The sequence below is a fragment of the Carassius auratus genome, chromosome 34 (assembly GCF_003368295.1).
Source record: "Carassius auratus strain Wakin chromosome 34, ASM336829v1, whole genome shotgun sequence".
Lineage (NCBI taxonomy): Eukaryota > Metazoa > Chordata > Actinopteri > Cypriniformes > Cyprinidae > Carassius > Carassius auratus.
This window is the reverse complement of record NC_039276.1, coordinates 15,802,641-15,820,651: the sequence shown is the minus strand read 5'-3', so window position 1 is coordinate 15,820,651 and position 18,011 is coordinate 15,802,641. Positions and strand designations below refer to the sequence as shown.

General features: G+C 35.5%; 1 protein-coding gene across 1 annotated transcript in view; it reads right to left on the bottom strand.

Moving 5' to 3' along the window:
• Positions 1 to 2,050: 2,050 nt before the first annotated feature.
• LOC113053821 (contactin-associated protein-like 5) overlaps positions 2,051 to 18,011 on the bottom strand; it is a 45,105-nt gene continuing 29,144 nt past the window's right edge. The window contains exons 11-24 of the mRNA XM_026219059.1: positions 16,599 to 16,705; positions 16,042 to 16,161; positions 15,009 to 15,209; positions 12,953 to 13,109; positions 12,008 to 12,135; positions 11,654 to 11,824; positions 9,546 to 9,764; positions 9,162 to 9,401; positions 7,442 to 7,666; positions 5,965 to 6,098; positions 5,579 to 5,663; positions 4,863 to 5,066; positions 3,828 to 3,902; positions 2,051 to 3,379 (exon numbers count right to left, since the gene is read on the bottom strand). Coding sequence (XP_026074844.1) covers positions 3,183 to 3,379; positions 3,828 to 3,902; positions 4,863 to 5,066; positions 5,579 to 5,663; positions 5,965 to 6,098; positions 7,442 to 7,666; positions 9,162 to 9,401; positions 9,546 to 9,764; positions 11,654 to 11,824; positions 12,008 to 12,135; positions 12,953 to 13,109; positions 15,009 to 15,209; positions 16,042 to 16,161; positions 16,599 to 16,705 — 2,263 coding nt within the window. The 3' untranslated portion in view covers positions 2,051 to 3,182. The remainder of the gene's footprint in view (positions 3,380 to 3,827; positions 3,903 to 4,862; positions 5,067 to 5,578; positions 5,664 to 5,964; positions 6,099 to 7,441; positions 7,667 to 9,161; positions 9,402 to 9,545; positions 9,765 to 11,653; positions 11,825 to 12,007; positions 12,136 to 12,952; positions 13,110 to 15,008; positions 15,210 to 16,041; positions 16,162 to 16,598; positions 16,706 to 18,011) is intronic.

Here is an 18,011-nt window from a genome sequence, read left to right as displayed (position 1 = left end):
AATAAACAAATCCATCACTGGATATAGGGATTTTTTCATAGGGAAGTATAACCTATTGGGTAAGTATACTTAAGATTTCTGCCAAGCTGGCAACAATAAAACATTAGACTTTATTAAACTTTAGACTGAATAATGAACCCAAGCCATATTCTACAGACATGAGAACATTATCTTTCTGGTGTGCAAAAAGTAACCACACAAAACACTCTAGCAACTGCATAGCAAAATCCTGGAAGCCAAGCCACCCACAACCCCGCAGCATAGTGGGGAGTTTTGCTCAAGTAAGCACTTATTTTATTTTTTTCAGAAAACGTAAAACCTTGGAAATGACAGTGTTCATCACTGTAAAACATCAAGACAGTGTTCATCATTGTTACTCATTGTTCAGTTTTGCATATGCATGATGCAGCTGGTCTCCTGTGTCAAAATGCTTAATTAACTTTTAACCAAGGTAATGCAAAACTTTGTCAAATTTGCATTGGTTACGATGCTGCATACTGTATTATGGTTTGAATGACTCTTCATACAGTATGTTAAAGACAGTCGCATTGTGTTAAATACACATGCACAAATATCATTCAAATTACTCATGGAAAAAAATTGTAAATCTTTGATAAGCTATTTAATTTATTCTGTGAATAAAGGAGAAAAACATTATTTCTCATTATGTGAATAAAGAAAATGAATAGTGAATAAAGCAATTTAAGTAATTATACTGTGACAGCCACTAAATGGAATTGTAGTACTGATTACTTGCTCAAAAATGTAGCACAATAATGAAAAAAGTGTCTTTTTTTATTAAACATGTATTTACAATATAGCTGTACATTTACATTCATACAAAACAGCCCCTAAAATAATTAATATCAATAGAGGTACAAAAGAGTTTAAAAGAGAAATATATCAAAGGACACTTCAGTTTCCAAAGAGAAAGAGAAAGAACTGTCAGTCCAGTCCTACATAATACAACTATCTTTGTGTAAGCTGAGGAAAAGAACAAAAGATCAACTGAAAAAAAGAAAGAAAATAATACAATGCCACTTACTATACGAAGATTATCTTGTGTGCTGGAGTAAAGAACAGTAAACACTTGTAGTGTTCATTTGATAGAGTTTCCAGGAATTGGTTAATTTTCAACAACCACAGTTAAAAATATATAAGTACACAAACTTTTTGGTAGCGCTTTATTTTACAGTGATGTTCTGCATGTACATAATATGTACTACTTATAGTACAATAACTGGGTAATAACTAGTGACTAACCCTGAACCTATCCTGAACCATGTAGTTACCTTACATTACCCAGTACGTGCACATACTGTAAAATAAAGAGCAAGCAAATCTTTTGTTCAGAGTCAATACTGATTTTGTGCTACAGGCAAATATTAAAGTACTACCTGCTACAGTTACAACCTACTCAGAATTGTCTGTGAAGATTCTCAGTTATCTAGATCACTGAAGGATGTCTAGTGTTATTCTTGTTATTTAGATACTGTGAACTGATGAGGGAGATTCAGTGGCATTTACGATTTTAGACAGGGACGACAAAGACTCCTGATATGATCATCTGTCTCGGGTGATCTGATCTCTGATTTCGAAGGTGATTGGATTTCAAAGGGAATGGTCTCTGATTTCTTGTGGAATGCTCAATGTATTTTCGTCAAACTTCACTTCTGCATCACTGCATGTTAATGTTGGACCCTCCAGAAACAGATGATAATAGCAGATGTAAAGGGGCTCAGCTTGTCTCAGGGGGAGGAGGATAGCCTACTACGCCAGTTTCACCCCAGTTCACATCTGTGTTTGTGATTCACCCTGCTTGTGTGAATCACAGCAAGGTTAAACACCGGAGAAAACTCATGTAAAAATAGCCACATACTGTATCCACGTAACTAAAACAACTTAGTCTCAAGTCAATCTAAACTCACACTACTGGTAAAAGAAATTGAGGTCTGTACGATCTTTTTTTTTTTTTTTAAGAAGTCTTCTGTGCTCACCAAGGCTGCATTTATTTGATCAAAAATACAGCAAAAACAGTAATATTGTGAAACATGATTACAATTTAGAATAACTGTTTTATATTTTAATAAATGTAATTTACTACCATTATTTTCAAACTCGAGACACAATTTATTATTACTATCAATGTTGAAAACAGTTGTGCTGCTTACCATGTTTGCGGAAACTGTGATATTTTTTTAGGATAAGTTGATAAATAAGAGATTAAAAAACAGTACTTATTTGAAATAAAAATATTAACATAAGTCTTTACTGTCATTTTTGATCCACTTAATGCATCCTTATGGAATAAAAGCATTACTAAAAATAAAAAATAAACTTATTTTGCTAAAAGTTTTTTAAGGGCAGAAAGGAAAATGATTGGTTGACACATTCAACCAATGAAATTGGATCATTATCGATTGACCTAGAATTTGTTCAATATCAATATGGCAGATATAACACATCATAACATAGACATGTAATGTTACATTAGAAAGCTTCATGTTCAACTTTACAATATTTCTGCAAATGTTTTCAATTAAGTCACTTTACTGTCTGAGTTTGGTCTCTGTTAACAGCTTCTTCATGAAACTAAAATAATTTCCTAAGGGCAATTAAAAATTGTCCTGCATGTTTACACATGGAAAAATTTCATTCTTAGCTATGAGGCAGAGTCTCATAAAATTATAAACCATGTTTGGACAGGCTACTGTCCTCGACCTGAAGCAGTATACTATTTAAATAGTTTCCCTGGACTTTCTCAATTAATGTTTCCACTGTTAGTTTCTTGCAACCTAAAATATTTCACAGGCTTAAAATATGTGTGTTTTCTTTGATCTGTTTTGTTAACAGTATGATTAACACTTCAGAATCTGCATCTGCATTCATGCACTAAGGATAATGCTCTCCATTTCAGTTTCTATCCAGAGGGCATATTACTGAATTAATACAAACACCTCCCAACACACCACTCATATCCCATAAACAACCTAATGCTGATTAATCCAACACTTGGGGCAAACTACAAGCTACTACTTACACGGATCAGAAGATTTCACTGCTCCAAAAGTGAGGAAATCTCCAACTTACCATCCTTACTGGATAGAAATGGCCTCACAACACGTTTGCTGAAGGGGACATGGGAGGAACTGATAGCTGAACTGAAGCAACAGAATTGTCCATCAGATGTAGTACTCTTGCATGCGGTCTCTCATGGAGTTGTGAAGGTGAAACTCTGCCCTGTAAGCAGCTTCAAGGCTATGTTGGTGTTCCTTTTCTTGGAGTGTTGCAGTTCTTTGAGCTTGTCGATGCAGGTAAAGGAAACGAGTCATCACTGCCAGCATACAGAGGGTACTGAAGACCACAGCTGTCACAACACCTGCGAATCAGAATGGACACTCAACTTATAAAGTGTTTTGAATTGGAAATGTGGCCGTTCACACAGAATGTGTTCTTGCATTTATAAAAGGCACAATGGAACCAACCAAAATGTGGTCAATGCATGCAAACAATTAAAAAGTGAATGCAACATTCCCACAGTCTTACACATTCTACAAACTCTCTCTTTCTACTTTAATGGAAAATGTATGCTGCCAACAAATAACTAATAGTGAACAGTCCCTTGTGACAGTTCCAATGGAGATTTTATTACAATAAGTTACTGCACACAACAAATTACCAATACAAAGTCATTACCCATTTCGGAAATAAATAAAGCAAAAACGAAAAATGAACATAAACAATATGTGTGATAGTGAAAGCTCATTTCATACTTCACTGACTGTTACAAATGAAACAATGAAGCAGACTGAGGTGGTAAAACAAACCTCCGATTACAGCTGAATCAGGCTGGCTGTTGTCTTCACGATGCTCGTTATCTTTTCCCACCTCCTCTCCATGATCTACAGAAAGATGGCACATACTTCACACAGAAATACAACACAGTTTACAATGTAAAGAGATATGTTGGCAAGATGCAGTTTTACATTTTAAGGGTCCAACCCTCTTGTATTTTACTGTGCCGATTTTACATCCTTTTCATTGTATTATTTCTTCTTTTAAAAATATCTGAAACATTCGATGGTGAAAAGTTATTTTTATGTCTATATCTATTAAATTTAGTTACATGGTAGATTAGTGTTATGGTTGCTTGGCAACTCTGTGTAAACTGTTTTTTTTTTAAATTCTTCATCTCATCTCTCTCACAAAGAATATCTTACATCAGGCATGTCCTGTTTATTTTGTGTTATTATTATTATTATTATTATTATTATGCAGTTGTAGTAGTAGTAGTATAAACCAATTTTCAGAAAATATGCATAAATGCTCAGTATTTTTTTTTTTTTTTAAGAAATCATTGAAAAGATAAATAATGTCAGATGTAATAAAATAAATCTAACATCACATTTATTTGATATGAAAAGAGACTAGGACCATGCTCACTGCAACTATTACTTAAGTGTTCGCTTTATAAATTACGTCTATTTTTCTCATAACTAACCCGGCAACACAGGATGTCTTTTTTATGCCTACAATAACTATAACGCCACATGAGCAATTCAAAACACAAAAAGCACACCAGGTATGTGCAATAAATGTGTCATTTTATTAAAGCAGACTTGTGACCCACTGTTTACCGCAGAGAATTCTGAGGCAACTGGGATATGTTTCCAACCTAAGATATATTGTGATGCCTATTCCTTTTAAATTGTTATTTAGATTATGGATATGATATGTCTGACAACATTCAATAGCAAAAATATTTCTGAAATTGTACAGCAGTTAAATGCTATGCAAAAGCTTTCAATTCTCAGCGTAACAGATTAATGACTTTTGTATTCTTTTCCAAGAACTTACTGTACCTAAACGAGATACAGAGGTTGAAAGGTCAGCTAATGCTCCGCAATTTGATTCCAGTAAATGTCCTCGTATGCTGACTAGAGAGCTCCCTCGGTTCAATAATGCTGCCTTCAGTGGAGCAACATGGTTGTACTGGACAGATGAGAAGCAGCCAATGAAGCCTTTGGACCCAGCATGAGCTACCTCTTCATCCAATACATCACTTCCTGTTTGGAAAAAGAAAATAATAAATAGGAGATCGTTTCTGTCACACACATTAACAGTAATTACTCATCAAAAACATTGCTTCCAGCTGTTATGATTATTACAATTCCCAATTCCCTACAAATCCCTGACTATTTCAGACACAGGAACAATCCTGCTCATTCACCATTAATACATGTGCTTCGTGACTGCTAGACCATCTGAGCGAGTGAAGAAAGAGAAAAGATTTCAAACAGTCAGCTTTCATTTCATTGTTGAATCACCCTTGTCTAATGTCAGGAAAGGGGAAATATCAGGCTCATCAAGCATTATGGCAAGTTCTGAAAAGTCATGGTGTTATGCAGTGGGAGGACTTCACACGAGTAAAGAGCAAAATAACATAAACACGAGTATGAATGCAGACATTTTTCAATCCACATTGCAGCTAATGTGAAAAATGCCTTCTTTGCCTCTTGTCGACCTACCAAAGGATTCAGTTAGTGTCTTTTTAAATAGGATCAATTAGTTTCATTACCTGTGACTTTTCCCAAGGTCAGTGACTTCATAGAGTTAAACGAAGCATCATATGAAAGGGTGTACTTCTTATTTTCATGGTCAACCTAAGAAAAATCAAGAGCAAATGAATGAATACAGGAGAAATCACCCATTATGTGATGCACTTTCTATTTATTCAAAAACTGCATTATAGGTGAATCAAAAGACAATGTACTATAGAAATATTATAAACAGACTCTATTTCAGAACTATCAGTACATCTTTGCATATTGTTTCAAAGTTTCAAACAAATGCAGTATTTAAAAAAAAAAAATTCAATTGACTACGTTCCAGTGATGTAATGTCTTTTGTGTTGTTACATGGGCTGACCATAGCATGAAACATTTATGCTTTGAAAAATAACACCTGAACAAAGACATCCTTTCCCTCCCGCTGGATGTGAACTCTATGCAGCCGTCCATCTGCCAGGCTGCTGAAGATGGGGCTGAACACATCCGGTCTCTTCTCCTTGTGCAGTTGGTACCAGATCTGTAAACTCCCTACATATGGCAAAAGTTACTTATAGCTCTAGTCAGGGATGTTGTTGTAAGCATGTTGTAAATCATTGTAAAATCCATTTTATTATCCATTTGGAACTTAGATTAGTCAAGCAAAAATTAAAACCCTGTAACTCCAGTCATGGTGAATTATGTATGTTCCAATATAATTGTGAGTCATCCTGTAGCGTTCTTAGAGAGCACAGCAGATGGACTTCACAGCCCCAGCTCCCAAGAAGAGTCTTGCATAAGTCTATGAGACAACGTCTTTATATATAGACTATGTAGGACCTTAGCAGCTGTTCAAAAAATTTATAAATATTAATTCCCTGGCAGCCTCTAGACTTTACTCTGTATTGAATATGTCAGTACACATTTATTTGTCCTTCCTACACAAATATAGTGCAGATAAAGGGTCAAGGTGCTGGTCATGCTCAAATTCCTTCACAATGTTGTTACAGTTATATATCAGACATCTCTCGATTACTGCACTCAACACTTTTTGTCAATATTTCTAAAAAGCATTGTTTGATTGGATTGATCTCAACAAGAATGTGGGTGGAACTATTATGTAGGAATGAGTGTTGCACAATAAAAATTCCATATTTTGGTAAACTGGGTGAAGGCATGACTGATGTTAAAAACACAGCTCTTTCAGCATTTTCTGAGCCTTGGGTTCCAAACACGTATGGTTTTCTTTCTTCCATGGAACACAAACCTTAGCACAGGGCAAAGCTCATGCTTCTAGGTTCGGTGCAATAAAAATAAATGGTGACCAAAATAACAAACAGTATCAGCAGTCCATATGATTTCTGTTCTACATTCTAAATCTTACTCTATATTTTCTGTGAGGAAATTCTGTTAATGTATATACGTTTCATGTTATTGTTTGTATTCATGTATTATGAATGAAAGACGACCGAATTTAAATTTTTGAGTGAACTATGCTTTTAAGAGTTTCAATGTGGACCTGAAGAACAGGATGAAATGAACAGCTTTGGTTATGTGACAATGTCTGATCCAGTCTGGCTCTTAATGTTTTGCTTGCTAATTGTGATTTACTACGATTCTAACACCTTCTAGTGATCTACAAGGCTGTAAAACTGACAGTTTAAGAACAAATGAGCAGGGTTAATCAATGGCCTAGTGGACTAAATCTAATTAGAGAAGAACTCAATCAGAGGACTATAACGTTTTATGTTTCTTTAAACGTAATCTTGCAGTACAGTATTCCGAATAACAGTAATTAATTTAGGACTGCAGTATCCCTATTATAGACATATAAACCTTTCACAAACAAACTTATCCAGCATTGAGAATGATATACGCTTGCGCAGCTGTCTCACCGTTCCGTGCTAGGATGATGGCCACATACTGCTGGCTGAGGGTGCTGACTGTGAGCAGCATGGCAGGACTCTGTGTGGTCTGGAAACTCAGTGCCAGGTTGTCTCTGGTCTTGCTGTACTGAGAAGGGACAGACAGCACTGCTGCCGACCTGTTCTGTATGACAGAGAACGGCTCCTGAAAAATGTAGGTGACCGATGCTCCTCTTTCAAAGGACATGGACACCTCTGTGGACATAAAAAGACCAAATGGATATTGTCAGTATACTTGATTTCCTATGTGTTGTTTAAGCACTTTAAGGCCATTTTTTATGAGTGAGAGTGTGTTTGTTGGTGACAACCTTTGCTGGTGTTATGGAAGAAGGACTTGATTAGAAACATGTATGAAGTGCTGAAATGAAAATTGATTAGGAAAACCGTGTGAAGAGTTTTGAAAACCTGACCTAAGTATTCAAAAATGTGTCCTTGTGATTGTAAAATAGTTAATTAATTGAGAAAATTTGTGAAGACAAACTAAATTTTGGCTTAATAATCCTTGTGTGAAAGTTAAATGTTTTAGTTTTGTTTGAAGTTAGAAGATTTGTCCTCTGGGCAGAGCACTGAAGTCAACAAGAATCCCTACTTGCAAACCATTTTTTTCCCCGCAATGTGATACATTTTCAAGTAAAACAGGAGAAAGACAGACAGACAAAGAGCACATAGAGAGATTTTTTTTTGTAGATATTAAACACTCCCAGTATACAATGATTATTGCAGCAAGAATCAGAATACATTATTTGACATATATAATTACATTTTCTTCTCTGTCTCTATTTGAATAATGTGCAGACACTATTAGACTCAGACTATCAGACAGACTGACAGACTGAAGCGAGAGAACAGAAGAGTCAGACTTTCTCATCTCATCCTCGGTGCCTTTGATCAGCTCATCAGATCAAACTAAAGAAAGGCAGCTTAACGCACATCTGACTTTCTGATGTCTTCATGAATACAAATGTGTAGATCCCCCCCCCCCTCTTGTTTACAGACAGAAAGTATAACACTATATTTCTGGAAATTTAAAAAAATCTAAGGTATGCTTTTCAAGTATGTCTGCCAGTATGGCATATCTTTCATTAACAAGATGCTAGAACATTCCACCCACACAAGGAGAGCGGCAATTTCAAACATAGCAAGGTTAAGATAAGTCATTAATACAGTACTTTGTTGTTCTGTTATAATGGAAGGGCAGCCTTTGTAAACTGAAGATACTTATGTAAAAAGTAGCTTTGTTTTAGATTCTGTACATCAAGATGTTCAAAAATCCCACTCAACACATACGCCTCCGAGACTTCTGTGCCTCCAGTTCTCATACAGGCAACATCAAAGCTCTCCAAAACAGCATCAGAGAGCCTTTGATAGAGCAGAGTTATTCAAATACTGGCAGCGCTTGCCCACTGACATATGGCTACATTATTTTTACAGTACATCATGCAAAGACATAGACATCACTAAGTCATCCATGAATTCATGTTATATATTGCATGGCAGTTTCATCATGTCTGAGACAAAGTAATTCATCTAGTCAAAGTAAAATATAAATTCTCAAATTAAATATCTTATTAGTTATTACGGGATGAATAGACTTTTGAAGTGCTTTCTTTTATTAATATTATTCATTTTCAGTGCATTAGTTGATTTAACAGTTATTTATTGTCATCACTAGTTAAATGTTAAATATTACCTTCTGTGCAAGAGGGTCCTCCATAAGCGGAGTTAGTGCAGTCGCACATGTAACCACTGCTTTTCTCAATGCATTTCCCACGATTGTGGCAGAGCCCGGCTGAGCTGCTACAATGACCCGCACACCCTGAACTCACTCCTGGTGTCACTTTGGCCCGTTCCTCCAAGTCGAAATTCACTCCATTCATGTTAAATTCTCGAATACATCCAAAAAAGCCTCTTTGTCTTGCGGCTGTGCCCCCTGAGAGATGAGAGAGGTAATTATGTGGGGAAAAAGGAGTAATCAGAAATACTTTTCAGATGCATGAACAGATAATAGAGAAAATCTACTATTGGGAGGAAACAAATACAGCTCTGCAGTACACTTTCAAAAGGTTTAATTTACCAACAAACAGCTGGCTTCCAAGCTGAAGGCGAATGTGTCCATCAGGTGGGGTTTCTATGATCCGCAGGGGCAGCTGGTCGACCTGCAGGCATGCTTCTTTCACATTGCGCTCGGCTCGAACCCAATGCCACTGCCTGTCGTTCAGTGGCAAAGGAGATTTTACGGTCAGGACTACTGGCCCGTCGCCCGCATTAAAGGAGAAAGTCACAGCTGAGGGAGCTGGGTGAACAGGAACATGAGGAAAACAGACTGAACAAGTGAAAACCAACACTTATGAAACTGCTAGGATTAAAGCAAAATCATAGATAAAAAACAAGTTGTTCATACAAGTTACAGTTAGGTTCTATATGTTAATGTTAGTTGCAACAGATAACATGAACTGAAAGTGAAAATTTTTCTTTTTAAATGTATTATCTTGGTTAATGTAGTTTATACATACACCACCATTCAAAAGGTTTCTTGAACAGCAAATTCACATATCGGAATGATTCCTGAAGAATATTGTGACACTTAAGACTGGAGTAATTACTTCTTAACTTACAGCTTTGCCATCACACAAATAAATGAAAGCACAGGTGCTCCACAAGGCTGTGTGCTCAGCCCACTGCTCTTCACTACCAAGTTCAGCTCCAACCACATCATCAAGTTTGTGGATAATACAACTGTGGTAGGTCTCATCAGCAACAAAGATGAAATGCATTAAAGAGAGGAAGTGGCAAAGCTGGCTAGCACTAAATTCCTGGGGGTGCACATCACAGAGGACCACACCTGGACCACCAACACCATGTCACTCTCCAAGAAGGTACAAAATTGTCAGCACTTTCTCTCCTGGCTGAAAAGAGCAAGTCTCCCTCCACCCATCCTCACCACATTATATAGGGGTACTATTGAGAGTGTGCTGACCAGCTGCATCACTGTCTGGGTTGGGAACTGTAGTGCAGCAGACCGCAAGACCCTTCAGCGGACAGTGAACACAGCTGAAAAGATCATCGGTGCCCCTCTCCCCTCCAGCCTGGGTATTTTCCTCACACAATGCTCTGCAAACAGTTTCGTGAAGGACCTCACCCATCCCTCCCACAGTCTCTTCCAGCTCCTACCATCAGGAAGACGGTACCGGATTGCTCAACAGTTTTTCCCCCAGGCTGTGAGACTCCTGAACTAATTCAAATCTATTTTGTGCAATTCTCCTCTATGCCCACTAGACACTTTTCACACACACACTGCTGTATTTACATAATCCCAAAAATGTTTGGTTTACATGCTCGTGTACAACAAATCATCTTGCACTGTTCCCCAGCCAGCTGTTTGACTTACGATGTTTCTCTTTGCACGTACAGTATTATGTGAAACATTTGTATAGTCTATATATTTTTTCAGTCTATGTATAGATAAACATCTGTTTATAGTATATTCATGTTCAAAATCTGTCCGTAGGTTAGTTATGTATAGGTACAGTGTTAATTTGTAGCATTTGAATATCCACACATATAGCGGAATGACAATAAAGCACAACTTGACTTGACTTGAACTTAAATCTTATTTCAACAAACCCCCACCCAACCTTTCCACATCACAGAAAAACTGTGAATGTGGAAATTCAAAAGACATGAATTTAAATTTTAAGATTTAATATATTAAGATAGAAATTTTATTTATTTTAATTAAATAAATGTAGCCTTGAGTATGTAGCCATAAGATACTTTTTTCATAAACATAAAAAAAAAACCTCACACCTTTGAACAGCAGTGAATATCAATAAATGTTTACCATTTGAAGTTGTAAAAAAGAACAGTTATTTTAGGTATTATGAACAAACATGAATTGAAAATGAATAATATACTGATAAATCCACATTTTAAATTAAACTAAATGCATTATACCTATTATATCATTATACCTATTGCGTTAACTAATTTTAAGAAATTGACAGATATTTTAAAATGGTACTTAAGTTAGACTATACCAAACAAAATTGGATGTATTATAATTTTAAAGTTTAATATTTTTTCTTATTTTTTTTCACTTTATATCTTATATTGTTCAATTTGATTTCTTACAGAAACCTAAATCTGACATTGCCACATTCTCATAGATGTGCTGGGACTCACAGCTCAGCTCAACCCTGATAAAGTCTTGAATGCCCATGTTTTCCAGGAATACCCCGGAGGGGGAAGCAGTCTTAAAGTAGAAGGAGACATCGAGGGAAAGCTCCACCTGGAGAGCTGGGAACTGAAGATATGATGCCGCTTGATAAAAAGATACAGAATTCCACAGGAACTCTAACAGAGAGAAAGAAAGATAAATGCCATATATTTCACAGTTTACATATTCCTTTTATAAACTGAATTATCTGCTATATGTCTGCTTGTTTTCTTTTTTCTCTCTCTCCTTCTCTCTTAAGTCTCTTTCAAACATCCATCCCAGTCATGTATGACAACAGCAGAAGAGATCAGTTCACGTACTGTCATCAGAGCACTGCAGGGGTCCCACAACATACATGGCTTCAGAGCCCAATCTGTAAGTATCACCAACCACAATCTCCCGCACCGGCAAGTGCTCCTTATATGAGAGGACGCCAGTATCATTCTCCCTGTAAACAAAAACACATTCAAAACAGACCTCTAACTACAGATGTACAGTATAATGCAACATGACATAGAATTTGAACAAAAATTGATATATTAGATACAGTATACACTACCATTTAAAAGTTTGTGGACAGTAAGATTTTATTTTGTATTTATTGAAATAATTTATTATTTTTATTTTTATAATTATTATTATATTTCAAATAATGGTGTTCTTTTGAAACTTCTATTCAACACTGATAATAATAATAGTTTCTTGATCACCGAATCAGCATATGATTTCCAAAGGATCATGTGACACTGAAGACTGGAGTAATAACTGCAGAGAATGCAGCTTTGCCATCATAGGAATATATATATTTATTTTTTAAGATATTAAAAACGAAAATAGTTATTTTTAATTTTTATAATATTTACTGTCATTTTAATCAAATTAATGCAGCTTTGGTAAACATTTTTATTTATTTATAAAAACATTTTCAAAAATATTTTTAAAACAAAATATTTCATGCAGCAAACATGTATTTATACAGTATACAGTATTTTTAGCACATATAATATATTGTAAATTAAGAATTTACCTGTAATAATTTAGTGACCCTACAATAAATCTTACTCATAGATTAGGTATAAATTATGCATAAAAGTAGTCAAGGTTATATAAAAGGTGTTTCCTGCATTTCATCTGGTTTTGAGCCTTGTCAGCGCACATAATAATGCAACTTGTGTACTATTATTTGTAGATAAACCCAGTGTTAGTAAAAGTAAGGTTCATCTCAGGAATCTAACAGACGTAATGAGTTGCATTTGCCTTGTTACCATGACACTCTGTCTGCATCACAGTTGCAGAAGTAGTTCATGTCAGCACAGTTCTCCTCCAGACCGCAGGAGCACTGCTGCACCCCTGGCTGGAATCCACCCCAGTAGGTCCTCTTCTCTCCTCTGCGGTCCACCCACCAGGACAAAGGGGTACCGTCTGCAACAATACCAGACTTATTCAATCTAAAGCCCATTTTAAGCTTATCTTCATCAAGTGAAGTCAGTACATATCAAAACCAAAAATAACAGAGTTTCACACCCATCGTGACAGATAAATATTTAAATATTACGGGGTATAGAGACATAAATTCATATGCAGTTGTCTAATAATAGCATGCATACATAAAATAGAGCTTTTTTATTCACTGTTACGCTGAAAAAAAAAACCCATGTAGAAACCATTTTCAATTAGAAATTGCTAGTTGTACATTATGAAGAAATGCTAGAAAGTAATGCACTGAATTAAACATGAAATTTTGATCTAGAAAAATTGAATTAGCATTTACTTGTAAAGCATTCATACAGTATATATTGGACTGATACAGTATATATGGGATTTAACAGATGATATATCGATTTCACTTCTCTATGACTAATTACTTATTCAGTAATGACAGTGACTTCCTGGGAAATATGATACTTTTGATTTGTGTGACATATCTTTAAATTGACAGCTTAATTTAGCACACTAAATCAAAACACTTGTGATAAGGTGTGTTAATAATGACTTCCAATAAATCTGCAATGCATATTAATGCCAAGTGGAATTTAATCTGGGCAATAACTATGGTTTTAGACTGGGATGACTGCCAGACTGAAAATAAAAACATGGTTATTAATTTATTCTCTGCTAGCTGATGAACCACAAGAAGTCTGCAGCTTAAATTAACACTACATTCGGCATTTTTCTTTCAAATTTCAGCATTTGATCAAATCCTTTGTATTTCTAAAGACCTGGCTTCTGACTGTAAGTGAGTGAGTGAGAGACTTTACACTTTATGTGATGCCATGATAATTATTTACTCTCACCTCTAAATTGAAAGGAAAACACTCTGTCAAACTAGACAACAGCTCTAATAATAATTTAACGCATACTGATCCGTGTTAAACAACTGATGGAAAACAAAACAAAAAAGTCTTTAAGATCTAAAAAATATTATTATTATTATTTTTTTTTACTAGTGTGGAAATTACTTATTAATAACAACAACAACAATAATAATAATAATAATAATAATAATAATAATAATAATAATAATAATAATAATAATAACAATATTGATAACTGCCAACATAGCCCCATAAAAAAAAAAAAAAGTTCATTTACATGGCATGTTCAACTCATATAGTTGTATGAGTTGGCCTAATTCATACAATTATGAAAATGCTAGAAAGTGCTAATTCATATGAAAATAAGTGACCAAGACATTTGCCTAATTACCTGACTTATAACAAAGATGTCAAACTTTTAATAGCAAGAGGGACAGAGAGGAAACTATGTTTCAAAAAGCAATAACAAATAATTATGCTATTCTTTCAAGCCAGCTGGACCAGAAGAGAGAGACAGAGAGGTAAAAAAAAAAATTTTTATGATACAAAATGTGTAGGGAATAATAATCTTGTTTATAGTCTGCAGTGACATGATATCTACCTCAGCGAAACGAAGCTACATCAATTTTTCATAAACTGAGGAAAACTGCACATGACTCTCTCCAAGAGCTGCCAAAACTGAAATAACAGCTTTTCAAAATCTCTCTCTCCCTTCCATTATCTACAAAATAAAATTATCTACAGGAGTATCACACTTCATTAAAACATTGTATTTACTGTCATGATGCTCTGACAGACCAGAATGTCTTCATGTAAAATACTCCTCAAAAGTGACATGTCTGATTTGCGCTGATTTCAGAATTCATCATAATTCAAAAGAAATAAAAAGAGCAAAATATTTTTGCTATTAGCACCTGCAAAGAAATCAGTCTAGTAAATCTAGCATTGATTGTTCTTACAGCATTGAAACATTACTAAAGACTGAGAGGCTAAGGCCAGTACTTACCCAAGGGGTTAAACAGCCGTGACCTTCTGCAGTGGTAGGCAATTCTTTGCTCACAGTGTTCTGACAGAGACACCAGGGCCTTCAGCTGTTCAGATGAGGCACTATAATTAAACCATCCCACATATGGCTTCTGCAGTGTAGAGCCTCGTACTCTGACTGCATTCGAGCTGTTGTGACGAACCACTGTCCACACTTTGTCCCCTGAAACATTTGATACTCTGCATTATTCCCACATTCCAGAACATGTAAAAGGCTCAAAAAACAAATGAGTGTGTTTTTACCATTTCAGAAATGGGAGATAGAATGTCTTTCCAACAAATACAGTGAGGTAAAATGATCATAAATTAAGGAATAGTGCTATAAATAACACAATTAAATAAAAGAAATAAAATACAAAAAATTACTTCTTCCCTCCCTAATAAATGAAGTTACTGGCCACTCTGAACTTCCACAAAACAAAAATATCAGAAATTTTCCAGATTCGCTGCAAAATCACGCTATAGATTTAAACATTATTTATGATTAACTCTGATTCTAAATCATCAAATGGCTTTCAGTTGCACAATAGTCAATCATTCTTTGTGGAAACCATAAAAGTAAAATAAAATAGAAATAAAAACAAAATTACTGGTGACTTCTCTTATAAAACCATGTTTGTTGTAATTACCAAATATAGCTCACTCCAAAACGAATGTTTAATGGGAAACACACTGAATATTAGCAGACAGGATGCCAATCGATAAAGGGATCAGCTGTTTCCCCACAAAAGTCAGCGTACTGAATTCAGCACATTGACGTCTATCCTCCAGTGAAATGCATTCAGATCGGACACAGGATGCGTCAATCTGTACTCGCATTCTCAAGTCCAAGGTGGCAGTCAAAAACACTGAATCTAATCACTAATATGCAGGCTAAAGTTCACTTCAAGAATGAACAAAGTGGTATCACTGAGTTTGAAAACAGTGCAAATGGAAAGAGATAACAGTTTGGTCAAATCTAACATTTGAGCTGGGGACAGAAATAAATAACTGACCTGTAATATTACAGTAGACCTGAATAGGATCAAGAGGGCCACTTCCATCAGGATCTATAGAGAAATATCCAGAAGTGCTTCCAGCAAGCCTGTAGTGTTCACATGACGCTTCATAGACGGCTAAAAATACAAACAGGGAATACAAGATTTCATCAAAGCTCCTTTCACAAACAAGATCAAGGCTAGTTTAGATCATCTGTACGAAACAGTGCTGTCTAGATGTCTGTACTTTTAACAAACATTATGTAAAGATGATTCCTGTTAAAAACAGACATTGAGCAAAAAACTCAGATCTGGAAAAAAACTAATAATTTGATAGGTATTTCATAATGCAACCACTTTATGTCATGTTGGTTTTTATACTGTGTGCGTGTTTTCAAAGCGTAAACTTTGTAAATTCAAGGGAACTTTGGCAGTGAAATAATGTAAATTACTATTTAGTTTAAAAAGTCTAAAACTAAGGTGCTAGAAATATAACCATCCCTTGTGTGTACGGCTGACATAACAAATGTACAGTAAGTGGGTTTGAAATGTAGGAATCCATTGCGCAGACCTACAGTTATGGCACGTAGCTCCACTGTATCCTGTACCAGTGCAATCACAGGAGAAAGAAGACCACGTCTGGGAACACCGGCTGCCATGCTCACAGAAATTATACAGACACCTGTCACATAAAAAGAGATATGCAAATATTTAGTTCAAATATACAGTAAAAAAGAGAACAAACCAAGTCTGACCAAGGATTACAAAGTAATGTGAAACAGAAGTCAGCAACTAATAGGTTTATTTTAAATTAAAGCCCTAAGATGACAGAGAACCGACTACATGTCCATCTCAAGTCAAAATCAGTTTTCTGAGACTGAATGAGTATGTCAGCATACATTTAAATTGTCTGTTGCTAGCATTGAAATAGACTGATAATGTGGCCACACTGCTCAGATGGCATCAAACAGTCTGTTAAATCAAGAGAATCACTGGGCTTTTGACAGAACATTTTATATCAAGTGCAGCTGGATCTAATTTAGAAAGGGTAAAATTAATATGTGAATTTGTGTGAGGGGAGCATCAGAGAAAAATAATTTCCTTTTCAAGAATTTATTTGCTTTTCTATGAAAAGCACAAAGCCACGATGGTTCATAATCTGTAACAAAGGGAACCTCTTACAAATGTACGAACAAAATAAACTAAAGCTAAAGCTTTTGCAACAGAGGCATTTAATGTAATACTGGATAACAAGAAATGTCATCTTAATCCTGTATAGAACACTGAAGAAATATGTGTATATTAATATACAAAATGTTTAGGATTTAGGATGATTCAGCAAATTTCAGCTCATTTCATCCATTTGTTTTTCTCAGTAACAGTGCTAGATGAGCCTTTGATTTCTTCAGTGCAGGAAAGTCTGTAATACCAAACCTACTAACACACAGACATACAAAAAACTGATATGCTTGCTGGAGATGTGTTGATTAATAGCACATTAATTTGTCTGCTTAACTTTCACAATTACCAGCCTTTTAGGCCTGTTTATTATTTCACAGAGCTCAGTTTTCATATCTGGTCTCTGAAGAGCCCACTTTACGAGGCTTCCACGTACAATACGGCCATTCAAACAACCATTAACCACTACAGGGAGAGTCATCTGCAGGCTGGATACTGTTTCAGGTGATGATTTCATTACCTCTGTGCTATTTCTAGTCATGCTTGGAAAAAGGTTTTGCTGGACCATAAAATGATGCCAACCAATGTGCAACTGCTCTGCAGCAATAAAAAGCTGTTTGTGATCGGGGTTTCTGGTAAAGGGACATTGTCTAAAGTAAAAGTCGATGACCTGAAAATTTGTTGTAAGGTTTGTAACGTGGAAAAAAATAGGACACACTGTGTGTTTTTTCAATGAATGATGCACAAACGATCTACATTGGTGATTTTAACTGGTCACATAAGTCCTATTAAATCACATAACAGTCACT